The following is a 21978-nucleotide window of genomic DNA, read 5'->3' as shown; positions in this document are numbered from 1 at the left end:
ATTAAATCAAAATGAGAGCTTCTTGAATAAGGATAAGAGCACATTATTTTAGGTATAGAAGCCAAACGATCCTTACAGGACTTATTCAGGAATGTTTTCAAATTAAGCATTACTTATACAAATGCTTTTTTCTCCATTATATTAGGTCTTGCCGAAGTATTTACATGAAACACATGAATGTAAGGAAATTAACTGCTCAAGTACATTTGGTGGGTCTTTTGGGGTCTTGTAAATATTAGTTAATAATATGCAAAGCATTTAGTGCTGACACTTAGCAAGAAATTGGTATTTTGTTTACAAAATAGTTAAATTGCATTTATTTCTCAAAGATAACTTGCAATAATATACTCTTAGAAAAGGACATCTTTGTGCCCTTCCCCAAAGAAACTTTACAAAAGGTTCAATATATCCCCAGTAGAAAATACCTTAGTTTTTTTTTGTACTTGTAATTTCTATTATTTATTTTACTTTCTTAATTATGTTTCAGATAATTTACTTTCTGCTTCCCTGTTACCATTTTTAATGATGAGATTTTTTGGTTAAGGTTGAAATTTCAATCCTAACTCTCAATTTGGTGTAATAATGTATCTATATTTAGTTGGCTGATGCTATACATATTTAATACATCACTGGCATGTTCCGTATACCATCTTTTGATAGGTACAGGAACAGTGAGGTAAGAATGTGTTTTCTCATTTTAAGAAATAAGAAACTTAGGTGAAGAAAAAGGAAGTGCAGTGCTCTTTTACAATATGTATCACCTGATTGGCAGAATCAGGGGCAGAAGCGAGGCCTTCAAACTCCTGTAATATAGAAGCTGTGACACACTTTAAGAAGATAAAACTAAACCCAGGCTTCACTCAATCTCACTAACTTGAATTACTTAAAACAATCAGGGTGTACCCATCTTTTAGGATTTTTATGTTCCCATCTTAAAAAATCTTTAAACTTAGTGTTAAGCTAGGCTTTACCGACCAGGGTTCTTGGACTCATTAATAAATGGAAATTGATGAGACTAGATGATAAATTCAAGCAAGTCTTTTTTGGGACTCGCTGCCAGCAGAAGGGAGCTAAAACAAGTAACCTCCTTGTTACAGTGCCAGAGGGGCTGGCACTGGGAAGCAGGTTTCTTACATGGGGTACGGGTAGGGGTAGGGATGGGTTCAGGCCAGAGGGGTGGCTCAGGTGGTCTGCCCACCCCCTTGGTGGTACTGTGTGCAGGACGCATGTGCAATACCCTGCTTTTGCTCCCGGCTCCTCAAGTTGCATCCTGGAAGTTGGGTTTTTGGTCTTTTTGTATCTTGTTCATAAATTGCCCAGAGAGGCTGTGCATGCAGTTATTTTTAGTCTCATGTTAATTCCTATTTTGTTGTTGGAGGAGAGGTTTGTCCAGATACAAGCACTGCAGCAAAGGGTCCCAGGTCCCACCTGTCTCAAGGCTACTCTTTTTTTTTTTTTTTTTTTTTAAAGCCTGTATTGAGATATAGTTCATGTACAACAAATTTTGCCCTTTTTAGGGTACTTTGACAAACACATAGAGTCATGTAAACACTACATTAATGGAATTGTAGAACAGTGACCTCATCTTCTTGAAATACCCTCACGTTCTTTTCCTTATTGTCAACCCTGGCAACCACTGGTCTGTGATCTGTCTCAGTAGTCCTCAGAATGTCATATAAATGGAATATGTTTGTAGCCTTTTGAATCTGGCCTTTTTCTCTCAGCATAATGAATTGGAGATTCATCGGTGGCAACGTATATTAGTAGTCTGTTCCTTTTTATTTACTGACTAGTATCCCATTTGAGTTATTTCCAGTTCTTTGTGATTATGAATAATGCTGCTGACATTCATCAACAGATTTCTGTGTGAACAAAGGTTTTTATTTCTCTTGGGTAAATACCTAGAAGTGGAATTGCTGGGTCATATGGTAAATGTAGGTTTAATTTTATAGGAAGCTTCCACAATGTTTCCCACAGTGGCTATACTATTTTGCTTTCACACTGGCAATATGTGAGAGTTGCAGTTGCTCCACATCCTCACCAGCATTTCATATTGTTGAAATTTTGTTTGAAATATTGTTGAAATTCATTTTGTCCCCTAATCTAAGAGCTGTATGTGAGTCCACAATGATTAATGATATCATCTTCTAGTGTGCTTACATGTCAGTCATATATCTTCTTTGATAAAATGTCTGTTTAGATCTTTTGCTCATTTTCTAAATTAAATTTTTTGTTCTCTTACTAATTTTCTAATGTTTTTTTATATATTCTGGGTACAAGTCTTATGTGAGATATGTGTTTTTTAAATGCGCTCTTTGGTCTGTGACTTGTCTTTCATTTTTGTAGTAGTGTCTTCCAAAAGCAGATATTTAAAATTTTGATCAATCCATTTTATTAATCTTTTCTTAATAGATTATGTTTTTGGTGTCATATTTAAGAAATCTTTGCCAAATCCAAGGCCATAAAGATTTCGTCTTATGTTTTCTTCCAGAAGTTTTTTTTTTTTTTGTTCTTCCAGAAGTTTTACAACTTAAGTTTTTACTCTTAGACTCTGATCCATATTGAATTAATTTTCAAATAAGTGTGAGGTATATGGGCTTCCCTGGTGACTCAGACAGTAAAGACTCTGCCTGCAGTTTGAGAGAGTTGGGCCCGATCCCTGGGTCAGGAAGATCACGTGGAGAAGGGAGTGGCTACCCACTCTAGTATTCTTGCCTGGAGAATTCCATGGACAGAGGAGCCTGGTGGGCTACAGTCTATGGGATGGTAAAGAGTAGGACACAGCTGAGTGACTAACATTACTACTACTATAGGGATATATACCTTTTGCATATTGAGCTTCTGTTGATATGGTACCATTTCTTGAAAATATTATCCTTTACTCACGGAATTGCTCATTCAAATTGGCAAAAAGTAATTGTCCATGTGAGGGCCGCCCTGTAGTTCAGCTGATAAAGAATCCGCCTGCAGTGCAGGAGACCTCAGTTTGATTCCTGGGTTGGGAAGGTCCCCTGGAGAAGGGCATGGCAACCTACTCTAGTATTCTTGCCTGGAGAATGCCAATGGACAGAGGAGCCTGGCAGGCTACAGTCCATGGGTTACAAAGAGTCAGACATGACTTATTGGCCTCCCAGGCAATTCATGGGGGTCCATGCCATCAGACAAGAGGGTCCTCCACAGCTCTTTCCTGGATAGCCACATCTTTACCCCTGGCTTCTACGGAGATGGTTGACTGGGTCCATGAGTCACATGCCTGATCTCTTTAGCACACCGTTGTTCAGTCACATCCTTGGCCTTGTTTTCAGAGCATGCTATCTGGATAGGCTGAGGATTTCCAAACTTTCCAGTTCTATTTCTTTTTCTCTTAACAATTCCCTCTTTATCTCTTTCCTCTTGGATTTTAGTATAAGCAGCAAGAAGAAACCAGGTCACACCTTTAATATTTTGCTCAGAAATGTCCTGCACTAAGTAACCAAGTTTATCACTTATAAGTCCTACTTTCTATAAAACATTAGAACATGATTTGGCCAAGTTCTCTGCCGCTTTATAACAAGATTGCCTTTTTCCAATTTAAAAAAAAATAATGTGTTCTTCATCTCCATCTGGGACTTTTCCAGAGTGCTTTAACATCCATATTTCTATCAATATTCTGTTTATGATTTATATGTATTTTCTAAGACACTAGGAGCTTTCACTGTAGCTCTCCTCTTCTTTCTGAGCCTTCACTGGAATCTCCTTTAATGTCCTTATTTCTATCAGTAGTTTCTTCAAGGCAGGCTAGGCTTTTTCTATCATGCCCTCAAAACCCTCCCAGTCTTTACTGATCACCCAAGTCCAAAGTCACTTTTACATTTTTAGGTATGTGCTATTGTAGTACCCCACTTCCTGGTACCTAAATCTGTCTTGCGGTTCACCAGACAAAGAGAACTAATAACACACACACACACACACATACATACATACACATAAAGATAAAAATTGATTTTAAGGAATTTGTGCAGTTATGGGGCTGGCAAATCAGAAACTTTCAGAGCAGGAGGGCAGGCTGAAAATTCTGGCTGGAGTTGATGTGACAGTCTTGAGTCAGAAGGCAGTCTGGAGGCCAGATTCCTTCTTTGGAGAACTTTAGTCTTTTAGAGCCTTCAACTGACAGGATGAGGCCATCCACATTATGAAGACTAATCTGCTTTACTCAAAGTCTAAAAGCGAATCACATCCAAAAAATTCTTTCCCAGCAACATCTTGAGTGATGTTTGATCAACAGCTGGGCACCATAGCTAACCCAAACTGACACATAAAATTAACCATTGCAGGCTATAATACAAAATCATGCCGATGGTGCTTTTCTTATGTAGTTGTACCAGAAAAATGTTACCAACTGTTGACAGAATTAAAAAATGCAGTACATGAGAGCTGTGAGTTCTGGTTTTATTCAGGGACCTTAGAGAGGACTATAGCCCTGGAGACAGTTTGTCAGCTAACTCTGAGCAGTTGTTCTAAAGGGGCAGGGGAGAAGCCAGTATCTATGAATTTTTTGGCTGGGAAATACATGGAGTCAGGTATACATCATAGTCAAAGATTACTGCTAATCATAAAGAAGTGTTTATCTTTATATGGGAAGATGAAAGAATCTGGGGCCATTGAAATTCTTCCTCAAGTATGTATCGAAACTATCGAGGGGGTCCATGTATTCAAAACCCAAAACTCTCCATTCTGTTTTTCGTCCTGAATTCCTTTCAGTGTATACTGTAGGTCAGTGACTGCAATAGCAAATGCCTTGATCCTTGTAGAACTGGATGGCAGGCAATATTCTTTGTTTTACCACTACCTCCCTTTAGATCATAAGTTGAACCAAGGTTTAGGAGACATTTCATGACCAGTTTGTCCCACAGTGCTAAGGAAGTTCATTCCAGGGTCAGGCGAGGATGTTCCTTTCCCTGTATCTAGAGTTGCGCCGTTAGAGTTAAATTTGTATAGGACTATTGTTGTTAGTCACTGAGTTGTGGCCAATTTTTGCAACCCCAAGGACTGTAGCCCACCAGGCTCTTTTGTCCATGGAATTTCCCAAGCAAGATTGCTAGAGTGGGTTGCCATTTCCTTCTCCAAGGGATCTTAACTCAAGGATCAAACCCGCATCTCCTGCATTGCAGGTAGATTCTTTACCACTGAGCCACCTGGGAAGCCCTTGTATAGGAATGTATACATGATCAGTTGCCTCAAGATGTTGAGCCATCATTAGTTTTCTCGAAGATCTTGTGACATGTTGGGTAATGCAAGAAACAGCCACCTTATGCAGGATGTAAGTAATACAGCTAATAACATTAATAAGACCACAGTAGTGATTTGTGCATGAGCTCCCAGAACGAAACTAGCTCCTTAGTAGACCACCAAGACCAGGAAGTAGATCACTTAAGGCAGAAATCAGATTCATGTGAGTCATTAAATGGGTAATATTGGAGGATTCATCTGGCATAAGGATGCAGCATTTGGTTTGAATTACGACCTGTAGGTGCCTGCCTCTGTGAGATGCTATAAAGATATTGAGGGCCATGTGTTTTATAATACTGCTTTTTTTTCATCACAGAGATCTCAAAATTGAGTAAGCTAATAGCCTGATTACTATCATTTAACGCCTGTTGGGTGAATTTTGTGAAGGCTTTGATCTGGGTGGTTACATCTTCCAATCCTACTGAAGGCACAGAAATAGCTGCTAAATGGTCAGACCAGTGAAATACAGATCTCTTGATCCATCAGGCTTGTATATGTGGTAAATTTGTTGGAGTCAGTATTTCTGGTCACCTGACCCAGTCTGTTTCATACTAATTGCTGTATTTAAGGGAAATAATATGTTGGCATTGTTCATAAGGCACTCAGCTTAATTTTCTGTTGTTATTTGACTGGTTATCTTTAATATGATTTAATTGTTCTCGACATAGGCAGGCCTTTAAACTTAAATGATTGTAGCCCAGTGTTAGCTGTATAAATCCATCCCATAATTGAGGGAGGGTCTTTTCTAGTAAGTGGGTAGTTACATTCTTTGAAATTTAGCTCATTGTCCTGATTGAGCTTGAATAACTTTAAAAGAGAATTCATGTTATAGCCAGGGTCAGAAAAAGTATGATTGATTAGCCAAGTGAGGGATTCCCATCTAGTAATATCATTAGTGGCCCTATAACTTCTTTCTTCTAAAATAAATTTTTCCAAGGGCCATCTAGTTAGAGCCTTGGAGGTAAGAAATCCACCAAAGTAAACCAGAAGTACTGGACACAGGTAAGTGACTACAAGTCTGAAAATTGGATTGATTTTTTAAATTGTATAGGATTATTGTTCATGATTAAAAAAAATTGATTTGTATGCAAAAGGTCCAAGAAATCAACAAAACACTATAAATGATCATATGGGTCTGGTCTGGCATTTTAACATTGCTGTGTACTCCTGCTGTTGTCTTCTCGGCCTGGTGAGGATGTAGTTTCTCCTCTGAGTGTTGTTTCAAGGGGATTTTGCGATCAGGAGCTCTCTCTATAGACCAGTCTGGTGCAGGGCTCCTTTTCAGTGGGAAATGTAAACCCAAGGATCATTTCCCTTTAGTTTCACTGTGTATAAGCTAGTCATGAATACCTGGTGGGGTCCTTTTATCTAGGTTGGAGAGAGTCCTTTGAATGATGTCTTTCTAGTATATAATCTCCTGGTTGCAGGTCATGGGGCATCTATCTTCATGCAAACATAGATTACTGTGGTAAGCTTCAGAAATAAATTTAGAATGTCCTTTTAATAATTCAATTAAATCTTATAATAATACAACATATTAACAAGGAGCCATATAGGAAGTTGAGTCTTAGGCAGTAAATATAAACCACAAAAACAGTTAAGAACACTAGAAATTAATATTCACTGAAATAAATTTTTTCTGTCTAAAATTACCCTCATTTCTCCCAATTATGGCCAAATTAAGATCATATAGGCTCTTTGAAATTGCTTTTGCTGAATCTCTTCATAAGGAATCTCAGATTGAACATTTAAAAGGTCCCTGAGGCCGGAAAAGCTATGTCAAGGACTAGGCATCAGATTCTGCCTGCAAAATCTACAGATTTGGGCAGGTTCCTCTCCTCTTCAGGTCCACAAAAAATCTTGAGATCCATGCACCTGCCAGGAAGTAGCCACCCTTATTCACCTGATAAGGCTTCTAGGAATCCTATACGCAAAATACTAGGTTGTTTTTCAAAGGAGCTTTATGGTTCCATTAAGGCCACCTCAGATCTTTGGAGTTGTCTGGCCATGTCTGATTTTTGTGTAGTCTCAAATATGACATCCCATCCAAATTTATGGTAATATAGCTAGTGTTTCCAATTATCTTCTGTTATAAAGAGAACAGATTCTTATAGAAATTGTGCAAATAATTATATTGCCATGAAAATAAGAATACTCACCAAGAGTTTCCAAATTCTGGAGAAATCAGAGAAGTGATAAATATTTCAATTCTGCTTACAAAGGTATAATTTACCAAACTGCTATAAATCATAATTAGCATAAGAGGAAAGAGAAAAAGTTTTCTCAAATCTGGGAAAACAAAACATTAAAAAGAATCAGCAGTAATTTTTCAGAGACTTAAAAGTTATAGCCATCCTCATCAGTTCATTCAGTTCCATGTTACTAATTCTTGATTCTCTGTTTACAGTTTTATGAAGCCATCAGGTTTTGCATTCATGTTCTTTAATTTCTTACCCAGTTAGGCAGTATGATTTGAAAGTTACCAGAAACCTATGATTGTCAAAAAACCCTTTCTATATGTCTACTTGGAGATAAAGCATTTTTGTAAACCATCAGAGTAAAAGAGTAATTGTATATTGATGACAAAAGACTTTCAAAAAGCAGTTAAAGACTTGATTATAATGCATTTGTCAAGGAAATTTGGTCATTTTTACACACTATTAGAATATTAAATTTTATTTATTTTCATTTGATTATACTAGCCATGTAATTTAACATATCAAATAAGCCCAATTAGTTTAATATTTCTCTCAAAAATGTTTCAGGGGCCCTCTGGAGCATCCCAAAGTTATCTACAGGTCAAAAGAACTTCATTTAGAAATCAATATGAGGAATTTTGTCAAAGATATCAAGAGTTTTTAAAACTCTTGGTCAAATAGAATTATAGGTCACTGTGAAATAATACTTGCCACTTAACCAAAGTGACAAAGATTCAAAGGCAAATATAGAAAGTTACAACAGATTACTTAAGAAGTAAAAAAAACTTCAAAATCTGTTATCAAAATTATACCAAAACTCCAAGAAAACTTTGTCCTCTTAACAGGGAGCCAAATTCTAGTTTTGCACCATCTTACCTTTAACATTGTAATTCATTAACTCAGCTAAGTTTATTCTTATCTTAGCCAGTCCAGACCATGCACAAAACTCTTTTCTCTGTTTCTTTTTACATCATTCTATGACTTCCTTTTTTAACCTTTAGATTTCTTCCTATACTTTCTCCCTCTCTTTTTCTTTGAGAAATGGTATTGGAGCGTAGTTGATTTACAAGATGGTATTAGTTTCTGCTGTAAGCAAAGTGAGTCAGTTATACATATATGCAATCTTTTTTAGATTCTGTTGTCATGTAGGTCATTGCAGAGTATTGAGTAGAGTTTCCTGTGCCGTGCACTAGGTCCTTATTATTAATAGTTACCTATTTTAAATATAGTAGTATTTATATGTCGATCCCAATCTCCCGATTTATCTTCCCCACTGGTAACCATAGGTTTGTTTTCTGTATCTCTGACTCAAGATATTTTGTAAATAAGTTAATTTGTGCCATTTTTTAGATTCCACATATAAGCAATATCATATGATATTTTCTTTGTCTGACTGCTTCACTCAGTGTGACAATCTCTGGGTCCATCCATGTTGGTGCAAACGGCGTAAATTCATTCTTTTTGATGACTAAGTAATATTCGTGTGTGTGTGTGTATGTGTGTGTGTGTGTATATCTCACACCTTTTATCTATTCTCTGTCAATGGACATTTAGTTTGCTTCCATGTCCTGACTGTTGTAAATAGTGCTGCACTGAACATTGGGGTGCACGTATCTTTGTGAGTTATGGTTTTCTCTGATATATACCCAGGAGTGGGGTTGCTGGATCATATGATAGCTCTATTTTTGTTTTTTTAAAGAACCTCCATACTTCTTTTTCTCTTTCTCTCTTTTTAACCTTTCTTCAGGACAAATTACTCTCTTTTCCCTTAACAGAATGCATTTCTGTTCCTTATAGCTTGTTTTTTTTCCTTGCATACAAAGATGTTTCTCTTATTAATTTTATTAGTTTTAATTACATATATTAGCTAGAATTCTCAACTCTTAATTTCTAGTGAAAACTAAGAAATAAGCAGTTTTAAAAGTTTAAAAGTTTTAAACTTTTAGCATTCTGTAGACTGACAAATTTATGAATACTGTTTGTAATTTCTTTAAAAAAAAAAAAGTGCTTTCTTATAGAAAATGTCTCCATGTGGCACCAAGCGTATTTATTAGTAGTCCTGAATATCTTTATTTTCTCTGTACAGGGAAATCTATGTTCAGTAATTAATGTTTCAGTATCTGATTTTATTTTGGAATGATTTAGATATTCAATGAACTTTCATCATTTAACATAATTTAGCAAAACTCTAAAGTTTCAAATAACCAAATATTTGGAGAAGCGGTTTTTCAGTAAACATACCATAAAAAACAAGGGTTCTCTGGTGGCTCAGTAGTAAAGAATCCACCTGCCAATGCAGGAGATGTGGGTTTAATCCCTGGGTTGGGAAGATCCCCTGGAGAAGGAAAGGGCAACTCATTCTAGTATTCTTGCCTTGAAAATCCCGTGGACAGAGGAGCCTCGCAGGCTACACCCCATGGGGTTGCAAAGAGTCACACATGACTTAACAACTAACAACAGACCATAAAGTATAATTATTCCTAAAGTGACCTAAAAACTGTCATCTCATTTACAGTTAATTTACTCATAAAAATTCCATAATATACCAGGTTATTTTTCTTGCTGACAAATTTTATAATGGAAATGAGATCTTAGATGACTTTTAGTAAACCTCGGTACAAGTATTACTCCTAATGTGGATGACTTTAAAGAGTCTGTATTAATTAAACTAGCAAACTTAAACTAAGTTTAGTACTGAATATTAACTTAAAACTAAATATTTACCAGATCATGTGACCTGAAATTCATTTGGATTAATTTCTCCTATATTTTTGAGACTTTATGTAGGTGTTTAATTTCCTTTAAGTCAACTAAGTAGAGAGCTCTTCTACAAATTAATTTTGGCAATACCATTCAGAAGTAGAGACATTTATCTATAATGTACACACAGACATATAGATAGATATAACCAGAGATCTCATAGCTTCATTTTAAAACTTAGTCATGAATCAAGTATTACAATATAAAACTCACTAGTTTATAAATAACAGTTGGAATAAGTTTAAGTCACTTGGGTTGAATATTTATTTATTTATTTGCCTGTGCTGGTTCTAAGCTGCAGCACACAGGGTCTTCAATCTTCACTTTGGCATGTGGAATCTTTACTTGTGGCACAGGAACTCTTAGTTGTGGCATGTGGGATCTAGTTCCCTAACCGGGGATCAAACCCAGGCCCCCTGCATTCATAGTTCAGAGTCTTACAGTGGACCACCAGGGAAGTCCCTTGCTTGGATTTTAAAGGCCTATTTTCCCCCCCTCAGTCCCAGGAATTAGAGATGGTTTAAATAAGAGTAAGGGAAGAATTCTTGAGCATTCTGGTAGAACCTGTATATCTCAAAGATGCAAGGAGAAAAATGCAGATTCCTCCTAGAAGGAGTTTTTGCCCTTAGAATTTTGAAAATATGTTTCATCAAGGTGGCTTTCTCTAACTGCTTATGCAGAAACGGGTTTTGGAATGTCAAAAAGAGCTGCACCTTGGCCATTTCAGAGAGGATTTCCTTAGTTCCTAGTTAAGTACTTAAAAGTATAAGTTCTATACATATGTAAACCTAATTTGGGGTATTAGTCAGGGGTCATCTGACACCCCATTTTCTTCTGTTTAGGAGGCTCTTTCTCATTTGAAAGTTGGTTTATCAGAGTAAAATCACTATTGAAAACTGTGGTGGGCCAATGTGTGGTTTATGGGCTTAATTCTTCAAAGTGTCACCCTAGAGTCGTTTCATCTCTTCTGTGTGTCTTGTTTTCTCCTGCTGGCAGTCTAAAACTGGTGGGGGTGCTCTGAGCACTGAATGGCCAATTTTTATATATGTGTCTCTGGGTTAATGAATTTGTAAATTAATGAGTGGGTTTCCCTCGAGACTGCTGCACACTATGAGGACTTGCCTCTGCCACAACTCAAGTTCCTCAGTTGCCTGAGAAAGTTGTAACTGGCCAGGAAGAGCTGTGTCCCTTACCTTTGGAGCTGAAGGCTCTCATATGGTGTCTTCACTTTTATCCAAGAAATTCTGTTAAGATAGAACAGAAAAGACAACAGGAAATCAAAGATGATTTGAGGAAAGACATCAGATCAACCTCCTACTTAAGCACCACTGGGCACTTTCTCAATATCTTACAAATGAAAAGTCGGTTACCTTTCTTACTTACTACTGAATAAAACTCAAGATCGTCAAGCAAGACAAGAGACACTCAGCCAAATTCGTCTAGACTCACCAGGAAGGTGGACAGACACAAGGGCCCTTGCTAGTGCCTTGGAGAGTTCAGATGAAGGGGAAAAGTCTGCACTGGGTCCATTCATGATTTCTGCAACTGCTGACTGAAATAAAAAATGCACAGTATGAGAGAGATGATTTTTTAATTTATTCAGGGGCCTCTGTTCTTGCTGTTCAGTGGCTAAACTGGGTCCAGCTCTTGCGACCCAGTGGACTGCAGCGCCCCAGGCTCCTCTGTCCTCCACTGTCTACCAGAATTACTCAAATTCATGTCCATTGAGTTGGTGATACTATCTAACCATCTTATTATCCTCTGCCACCCCCTTCTCCTTTTGCTTTCGATCTTTTCCAGCATCAGGGTCTTTTCCAATGAGTAGGCTCTTTGCATCAAGTGGCCAAAATATTGGAGCTTCAGCTTTAGCAACAGTTCTTCTAATGAATAGTCCAGGTTGATTTCCTTTAGGATTGGCTGGTTTGATCTCCTTGCTGTTCAGGGGACTCTTTAAGAGTCTTTGCTAGAACCACATTTGGAAGCATCAGTTCTTCTTTATGGTCCACTCAGACTTTATGCTCAACCTTCTTTATGGTCCACTCACATCTGTACATGACTACTGGAAAAACCATAGCTTTGACTATAAGGCCCTCAGTGGCCTTACTTAGTACTATAGCCTGTGAGACTGCCTCTTAGATAGTTCTGAGGAACTGCTCCTAAGAGGTAGAGAAAGAGCCAATATATGTAATTTTTTTTTTTTTTTTGACTGGGAAATACATATAGTCAAACATACATCTTGGTGAAAGAGTTCTAATCACACACAAAAGAATCAAGTATCTCGAGTAAGTGATTTTAGTGCTTATTTATGTATAGGAAGAATCAAGAATCTGGTGTCACTGAAATTCTTCCTGACATGTATCATAACTATTTTGGGACCCAAAAACAGAATATTTAATCTTGTTTTTTTATCCTGTATTATAGGGGCTACCCATTCCAGTATTCTGACCTAGAGAATTTCATGGACTGTATAGTCCATGGGGTCTCAAAGAGTCGGACATGACTGAGCAACTTTCACTTACTTTCTTTCATTCCTTTCAGTGACTGCATTGGCTTATGACTTGATACCTGTAGAACTGGAAGGCAGGCAACATTCTTTGTTTTACAGGCTTTATCTTTGTCAGGAAAGCAGTACATTGTCTGCATTGTGAGAACTTTCAGCATCTGTAGTTAAGATGTACAATATTTTTACATTAGTGGCTTTTATTTTAAAAACTGAACATTTACTCCATTTTAAAGATGAGAAAAGAGCAGCTTAGTAACTAGATAAAGGACATGGCAGACCCTAAATTTGTACCCCTGTCTACTCCACCATCCACTGTATTATACGTCTATTGTCAGTGTTTTGTGCTGGTCTCGGCCTATCACTAACCAATGTTGTGACTGAACCAGCCCTTGTGGTTATGATTATGACTGCAAAATGCCCTTCAGAAATAATTATCAGGACACTTTGGGGGGAAAAAAAAAAAGTCAAGACCTGGAAATTGCATAGCCTACCGGGGCCACATAATAAGGTTGGGTTGGGGCTGGTGCAGAGAAAGTGAGTGTGAGTGAGAGTCTGGGATTCTACTTTCATTGAGGTTGACAGTGAGGGCCTAGGGTTTCATGGGCTCGTACTTCTAAAAACTTATTTTTAAAATATGTATTTTGCTGTGCTGGGTGTTAGTTGTGGCACATGGGACCTTTAGTTGCAGCATGCAAACTCTTAGTTGCAACATGTGGGATCTAGTTCCCTGACCAGGGGTTGAACCCACGCCTCCTGGAGTGGGAGTGAACAGTGCAAGCCATCGGACCACTGTGGAAGTCCCTTCTGGGCTTATTCTTTATTTATAAATTTAAAACATAAGAGGAGGAACTTAATGTGTGGGAGGAGAAAAAAGCGAGTGGCCCAAATGGTCAGTTATCAAAATCAACCAAAATCTTTGAACTAAAGAACTTCAGTGGGGTGGGCAGCCTGGCTGTTGTTCATGTTTTCTGGTTGTGTGGCTGGCAATGTGTTTATTCTCCGTAGCTATCTTTGAAGTTGATGCTTTCACAGTAAAAGCACTTGCATTCCAAAATGGGAAAAAAATCAACTTTTAGGGCTCACACAACAGTTATTGGTGTAGGTTGTTTAGTTTTTGGTGACTGGATATGCCTGGAGGAAACACAAGATGTTCACACTGTAGTTCTGTGAAGTATAGTATCACAGAGGAGGAGACGTGGCAAGTATCTATCTTCATAGTGTCAGTTTTTTTAATTTTTAGAAAAAGACTTAAATATAGAAAAGCACAAAACTAATGTGACAGACATCATTGTATCTGTGATCCACAGTAAACACAGATAGTATATGCTTCAGATTTTTTTAAGAAAAGATTCCTGAAACCACTGACATTCTTGCTGTACATCCTCTTAATCCTACTCCTCTCTTCTCACCCTCCTTTTCCACATAGACAAAACTCTTACGAATTTTATGCATATTCTTTCATGTTTTTATATTTTTTTTGTTTTTATATTTTTATAATGTGTGTTTTAAGACAAAAATCTTTTTACATTAATGCTTTTATTAAACACATTTTACATGTACATTATATATAATTTCATACACCTAAACAAAATCTCCTAGCCATAAACAATAATCACTAACATTTACAAAGCAGCCCCAGTTCTAAAAACTTTATATTATTAACTCATTTAATTTTTATAATAGTCCGATTAGTTATGTTCTCTTATTCTCCCCATTTTACTGATGAAAAGAATGAGGCACAGAGAGATTAAATAACTTGCCCAAGGATCATCAGCCGTAATTGGCAAAGCCACTGTCTGGCTCTATAGATAGAAATGTTTTAAGTGTTAAAAAACAACTTGCAAGTGCTAAGTGCTATTATATTGTAGTTAGCATTCAGAAACTTGGTTTTCACTCAGCATTGTTCTCGAGATTCTATTCCTTTGGATAATTATAGATTTAATTGATTCTGTTAACCTGGCTTCCCAGGTGGCGCTAATGGTAAAGAACCCGCCTGCCAATGCAGGAGATGTAAGAGATGCGGCTTGGGAAGATCCCCTGGAGAAGGGCATGGCAACCCACTCCAGTATTGTTGCCTGGAGAAATCCTGTGGACAGAGGAACCTGATGGGCTATAGTCCATGGGGTTGCAAAGAGTTGGACATGACTGAAGTGACTTAGCATGCATGCACAATTCCATTAGAGTGCTATTATGCTTTATGGCTTCCATCATATGACTTGGTTTTTCTTTGTCCATACTGGGTATTTAATTTTGTTTCTCTGAATTCTCTGTATTACAAGAAAATGTTGCAATGAACACCCCTGTACGTGTCTTCTTGTGCAGTCATGTGAAGAGTCCCTTTGGGATACCACCTGGTAGTAGGGTAGCTGTGTTAAAGGGTGTTAACATTTTCAACTTTTCTAGATATTGGCAACTTTTTCTCCCAGGTGCCTCAGTTCACAGTTCACATCCTCACTAGTCAGAGGTGGAATATCCATACAGACAATGGCCAGACCATATATAAAAATATGAGAACTCTGACAGAGAAAGACAAATATCATATGATATCACTTATATGTGAAGTCTAAAAAAATGATATAAATGAACTTATTTATAAAAAGGAAATAGACTCACAGGCATAGAAAACGAATTTATGGTTACCAAAGGGGATGGTGGGGGAAAGATAAATTAGGAGTTTGGGATTAACATACACACTACTATATATTGGGTTGGCCAAAAGTTTGAGTTTTTCTGTAACATCTTTATGTACACCTGAAACTAACACAACATTCAAAATTAACTGTATTTCAGTTTTTTTTTTTAATGGCTAAAAAAAAAATCACAAACAGCCAAAAAAAACCAAACCGAACCAGAACTCTGACCTGCAACCTACAGAAGCCTGCCCAGAAAACTAACTCCTTACCTACAATAAGCAGCCCAGGAAGCCAGCTTGCTGTGAGTCAGGCTTACAGGAAGCTATTGTCTTTTTTTTTTTTTTTAAAGCTATTGTCTTAATCTGGCTTCCTTGGTGGCTCAGATGGTAAAGAATCCTCCTGTAATGCGAGAAACCTGGGTTTGATCCCTGGGTTGGGAAGATACCCTGGGGAAAGGCATGGTAACCCACTCCAGTATTCTTGTCGGGAGAACCCCCATGGACAGAGGAGCCTGGAGGGTTACAGTCCCAAAGAGTTGGACAGGACCCAGTGACTAAGCACAGCACAGCATTGTCTTAATTAGCATTTGAATGATCGTTAGTGAGATAGAGCCATTGTATAAGACAGTTCTTTCCAGAGGTGATTAAGGGATTTAGCGTGAGGCTTTAGGAAATTACCTTTAAAGTAGGGGAGGATACAAATGTATAGGTGGGTTTAGCTTTGTTAATTTCTGAAAAGAAAGGAAGTAGTCTAGAACCATTATCTTAGACTTTTAAGCAGAAAAAGTCTTTTCTGAACTAAATTATGTAGGATCATAAACAAGATGAAAACTGGAGCACCTCAGGAAAAATAAAATCAATATTATGGATCCACCTACCTGCCACCCTCCCCTTCCTTCCTGTCTCCCCTACCCCCAGATCACCTGAGAGTCACTGCTGGAATCCTAGGGCTGGGTGGTAACCTACTGGGTGCTGTAGGATGCCTCCTGCTGAGAGAACTTGGTGAGGATTTTTCATCTGTCTCAACCTCGGTGTAGAAGGGGAACTTGATAAATTCCACAGATCTTTGGGCTAAATGTATTCTATTTCTTTGGTCTCCTGGCAGGCAGGAATTTGTGGACGCTTATGTGAATTATGTCTTCCAAATCTCAGTTCATGAGTGGTACACAGCTTTCTCCAGCGGCTTCCTAAAGGTGTGTGGTGGCAAGGTGCTAGAGCTCTTCCAGCCTTCAGAACTGAGGGCCATGATGGTGGGGAACAGCAGCTACAACTGGGAGGAACTGGAAGAGGTAAGCCTAGAAGATGCAGTCTTTTACTTCTGAGTGAGTAGCAGTGGTCTGGGCAGGAATACCCAGACCTTGGTCTCTTTCTGGGTGATCTGTGATTAAGTAGGATTTGGGGGTCTCCTTCATCTCAGTGTTTATTTCTTACTCTCCAGTGCAAATGGTATACAGATGTCCACTTGTAACATTCTGCTTCTGGAAGATAATTTTTTTTTCTTTTTGTCTCTTTTGGGCAGACTGCCATTTACAAGGGTGATTACTCAGCCACACATCCCACCGTGAAACTATTCTGGGAAACATTTCATGAGTTCCCACTGGAAAAGAAGAAGAAGTTTCTTTGTAAGTATCAATAATGTCCATACGGTATTTGTCCACATTTTGGTTTTCTGTTTGGTATAGGATGGTATACTACATGGGTGAAGTTCAACTCTTTTAAATGGTAAAGGGTAAGCGTGCTCACTCATTCAGTTGTGTCCAACTCTTTGTGACCCCATGAACTGTATAGCCTACCAGGCTCCCCTGTCCATAGGATTTTCCAGGCAAGAATACTGGAGTGGCTTGCCATTTCCTTTTCCGGGGAAAGGCTAAGTAAGGAAATATATTTACACTTTTTGTCTTAGTGATGTCTCAGGCACAGTAGAGGTTGTTAATCTTTATTTGTTGCTTAATAGGATGGGTTGAATGAAAAGGAAGAAAAGCATTTCACTTTTTTTTATTGCTCTAGAAATACTAGGTATTTTATATGTGATTCCTTGAAGTATTACATTGATGAAATCAAATTGTTTGGATTAACCTCCCTTCTTTCCCTAGCCTTTTAAAAATATTAAAGTGTCCACTCTCAGTGTAACTGGGCAGATGTGATTTATAATAGCTTTATTGAGATTTAATTCACACACACATACTAATAAATAAGTTAAAGTGTATAATTCAGTGGTTTTTAGTATACTCACAGTTGTGAAACTATCAATTAGTTTTAGAACATGTGTATCACCCCGAGAAGAAACAGTGTACCTGTTAGCAGTCATTCCCAATTTTCTCTGAGCTTCCCACCCCTTACTAATCTGCTGTCTCTATGGATTCCCCTGTGCTGGACATTTCATATAAATGAAATCATACAATAAGTGGTCCTTTGTGACTGGCTGGATGACATTTGAGAATGGTAATACATTCAGAAAGGAAAATGAAATTGAGCCTCTTAAAAATAGTAGACATCTTTGTGTCATTCTGTAATCAGGATCGTAAGTTAGCCAGTGAATAGTATAAAATTTAAAAATAGAATTTGAAAGGCAGTCTCTTTTGCTTTATAAGAATAAGCATATATTAGTATTAATGCAAGATTTACCCCCAGATTCTACTGCTCACAGGGAGTAAAGATGAGAGGAAGTAGAGATCTTACAGAAGAATTCCTTTAAAAAATCCCTGCTTCCCCTCTGCCCAGTTACCTGGGCTCTTGAGAAACAGTGGCTTGTGAGTCAAGTGACAGGATAAGATTGCCAGTGGGGCTTGTAGAGCTGTGACAAGAGCGATGACAATCAAGAAGAGCCTGATCTTGGTCTGCGGGTTTCCTTTAAATAAGACATTTTTCTGTTCAGAGACCTTTAGACTTTCATAAATCTATTATTAGACTCTATAGTATAGTATAGTATAGTCTAATAATAATAGACTTTATTAGACTATATTTATTATAGTCTTTATTAGACTCTATAGATTTGACAAGAATGTTTATATATATCACAGCCTCAGGTAGTGTCAGGTTATTTGAAAGTGCTCCTTAACTAATGATATCATTGTAGATTTTCTAGCAGTTCAACAAAGGTTATCTGGTGCTGGAAAACTGGAAAAGACAGAAGGGTTGGTCTCTTTTTCCTAAGTTACAGCGTGTTGCAAGAGTGAAATACTTCATATACTGCTGGTGTCAGATCTCCCGGTTTAAGGGAAAGGCAAGCAAACAGATCCCAAGTGGAAATTCACCAGCAAAGGGGGTAGAAGCAGACACTTGAGGGGAGAGGAGACCCTGAGGCCACATAGACTATCATCTTCTTCCTGGTTTCCCTGAGGTCAGCTCTTTTCCTCTGGCAGCAATCCCCTTCCTCTTTGATTTTGTGAAGGCTGATAACATTTATGAGAACACAGATTTGATGGAGGCCATTTTAAGGGAAGGGTGATTTTTAAAAACTTTTCATTGGAATATAATCGCTTTACAAGGGCATATTGGTTTCTGCTATGCAACAAAGTGAACCAGCTATGTGTGTACACATGTAGCCCCTCCCCCACCCCTCTGGGTCATCGCAGAGCTTTGAGCTGAGAGCCCTGCGCCTTATGGCAGGCTCCCACTAGCTGTCTATTTTACACATGGTAAACGTGTAAATCCTAATCTCCCAGTTCGTCCCACCTCCCCCTACCCTTACCCCCATATCCACATGTCCGTTCTCTGCATCTCTAGCCCTGCCTTGGAATTAAGTTCGTCTCTACCATTTTTCTAGATACCACATATGTGCGTTAATATACGATCTTTGTTTCTCTTTCTGACATACTTCACTCTGACAGACTAGGTCCGAGGTCATTTTTTATGTGAGGGCATTTTTGAGCATTTTTTCACTGGGTGCATTCTTTGTGTCAGCATATAATTGGGGTCTGAAATTAGCCAATGAAAAGTATAGACTTCTAAGTCCATATGAAACCAAAAGAACAGAATTTGAAAGTCAATCTCCTGCTCTGTAAGAGTGAGCAGATTTAATATTAATATAAATCGCACATAAAAGTGGTTGCACTTCACACACAAGCCACAGGGTGTCACTCCTTCCCTTCGGTACTTCCCAGGGCCACTGAGCACATTTGCGTAGCTGGTAATTCCTCTTTTCTTTCTCCACAGTGTTCCTGACGGGCAGTGATCGCATTCCCATCTATGGCATGGCCAGCCTGCAGATCGTCATCCAGTCCACAGCCAGCGGAGAGGAGTACCTGCCTGTGGCCCACACTTGCTACAACCTTCTTGACCTCCCTAAGTACAGCAGCAAAGAGGTCCTGCGGGCGCGGCTCACTCAGGCCCTCGACAACTACGAGGGGTTCAGTTTGGCCTGAGAACCCCAGCTTGCCCCAGATTTCCCTTCTTTTCTCAACAGCCACAGTGAGGCCCATACAGAAAATCATAGGGAGTGAGTTCTATTTTTTTTACTGTATAGCAGGTTGGAACTTTTGAATCCCAAACCTGAACCAAACTCCCCAGTGTTCCTTGCACTTGTGACTATGTTGCACTCTACTGGATAAAGGGCAGTAGATTTTTAAATTATTTCCCAAATCTTTCAGCCTTGATCTTTCCTCCTAACACTTCCTTGTCCTTCTTCTGACTTCTCATTCCTCTGCAAGAGTGATTTGACTGACCCATCCTTTCTCTCCTGCACATGTAGAACATCTTTCTCTGCAGCCTTGGAAATGCTCCTGGCTTGTTGCAGCCCAACCCTCAGGACTAAGGAGGAAAGGACTACTTCAGAAATTCCCAAGCCCAACAAGCTGAGTGTGGGTCCATGACTTTGGCAGAACTCTTGAGAATTTATGGGAGCCTTTAACAAACATGCCTTCTTGTTTTGTTTTGTTTTTTTAAAGTTCTCGAGGGCCTAGCTGCCTTCCTGTGGCCCTGCCTGTTCCTGGCCCTCCTCAAGGCTGTGCAAAGCTGCTTAGCTTTGTAGCTGAGCCGAATTTTGTCTGGTTGCTCCGCCAAGCCCTTCTGACAAAAAGATGAGGTAACAGGTCCCCACCCTCTTCCATCATTTTGCTTTTGGAGCAAGTTGCATTAATTTTTTAAGGAGTATTTTCTCTTAGAAAAGTAGAAAAAATAAATATCTTGCCTCTTTCTACAACTCTTACTTTCCATCTCCACCACTGTGTCTTTCCTCCCCACCTGCTACTTTTCATCACTTTCTGTTACCTAACTTAATGCTCCCTTCCTTTCCTTCTAGTAGATGCATGCAGTCTATTTTAGTTTTTATTTATATTTAAATTGCAAATATTTCTATTCAGATTTTTTCCCCCTCTTCCCTAATTGCTAAGACTTAAGGATATTCTTTATTATGGGACTTTTGTTTAATGCATTTGAAATGTTTGTTTACAATGGGATTTTAGGGATTGTGTTTGAAGCAAATATATGTATTTAAAAAATCACGACATGCTGAACCTTCTTCATGAGATAAGAAAATTCTATATGAGCAAAGAATCCATGTCAGCCTAACTTTAAATTACTAGTCACTAGAGAAAAGACTTATTTATATAAAATGAAGTATTTATGAACCATGAGACAGCATCAAATCTCAATGAAGGACTGTAGATTTTTGCTTTTTCTTTTTAAAACTTATTCCAATTGGTAGTTTTTCAGTCTTTATAATACAGGATTTAAAAAAAGATATACAGTTATACGAAATGTTTATTTTCTATGTGTGTGCATATAGTTCAATATTATGCAATAAATTTGGTGTTTTAATGTAATTAGAACTATTTCTTCTTGTACTTGCAGAATGGGTAGCTTGCTTTCAGTAGAAGAATTAAGTCATCTCCCCACATCATCTAATAGAAGGTCAGATGTGGTTCCTGCCACAGAGTGGAGCTGACTGCTGGGAAAATGAAAACAGGGTAGGGGTAGCTGATGGCATTAAGGCTGGATGAGATTTCTGAAGGTTATGGGTGAAAAAGCATTCTGCATGGAGGGGAATGCCTTAGCAAGAGCTTGAATATGGGGGCATATTTAGGAAAGGGCCAGGAACAACTTGAAGGGCACATCAGAGGAAATAGAATAGTGGTAAATAAGACTGGGGAGAAAGAAGGTAAGTTTGGCACTGAGGGACCAGGCAAAGCCTTGGACCTTGAAAATGTTCAGAAGCTTGGGGGTAGGGAGAGGAGGAGTGATATGACTTGACCCTGGTTTTAAAGAAAACGTGAAAAAAAAAAAAAAGAAAACGTGAATGGAGGGTACATGTGGAAGAATGGAGTGGGAAGGACAGAACAGAAAGACAGCATCTGAGAGCAGTGGGGGTGTGGACAGGAGAGATGGGCGTCTTGTGGGAAAAGGAGAAACTAAAGGTGAATGTAAGGCTTATTAACCTAATGGCTGATGCTAATTAGCTCACTTAGAGAAAAGTTTTTTTGCTGTGTATAAGTTTTAAAAACAATTACCATGTATTGTTTTACCAGGCTTAATAGACAATTTAAAAATGGTAGAGAATAATAGCTTTCAACAAACATTTAGTAGCATACATAAGTGCTTAATTTAAGGGACAGAAAAATCGATTACATTTAATTTTGAATGGAGATAGCCAAGTTATTTTAAATTTGGGGGCCTCAGAA

The 21978-nt window shown here is 38.3% G+C and overlaps 1 protein-coding gene and 1 long non-coding RNA gene across 7 annotated transcripts in view; one reads left to right on the top strand and one right to left on the bottom strand.

Moving 5' to 3' along the window:
* The window catches only part of HERC3 (HECT and RLD domain containing E3 ubiquitin protein ligase 3), a 189377-nt gene extending 168254 nt beyond the window's left edge, over positions 1-21123 (top strand). For 3 of the 4 annotated variants that reach the window (XM_061164417.1, XM_061164415.1, XM_061164416.1), the window contains 3 exons: positions 16467-16650; positions 16881-16983; positions 19517-21123. In XM_061164417.1, coding sequence (XP_061020400.1) covers positions 16467-16650; positions 16881-16983; positions 19517-19725 — 496 coding nt within the window. In that variant the 3' untranslated portion in view covers positions 19726-21123. The remainder of the gene's footprint in view (positions 1-16466; positions 16651-16880; positions 16984-19516) is intronic. The other variant, XM_061164418.1, reaches the window with a different exon arrangement.
* LOC133071728 (uncharacterized) overlaps positions 5155-21978 on the bottom strand; it is a 28538-nt gene continuing 11714 nt past the window's right edge. For 2 of the 3 annotated variants that reach the window (XR_009696508.1, XR_009696510.1), the window contains 2 exons: positions 12746-12887; positions 5155-11778 (listed from right to left, as the gene is read on the bottom strand). This is a non-coding gene — a long non-coding RNA (uncharacterized LOC133071728). The remainder of the gene's footprint in view (positions 11779-12745; positions 12888-21978) is intronic. The other variant, XR_009696509.1, reaches the window with a different exon arrangement.

This window comes from Dama dama, chromosome 17, assembly GCF_033118175.1.
Source record: "Dama dama isolate Ldn47 chromosome 17, ASM3311817v1, whole genome shotgun sequence".
NCBI classification, from domain to species: domain Eukaryota; kingdom Metazoa; phylum Chordata; class Mammalia; order Artiodactyla; family Cervidae; genus Dama; species Dama dama.
The sequence above is the reverse complement of the archived record's forward strand: the minus strand, read 5'-3'. Positions and strand labels throughout refer to the sequence as shown.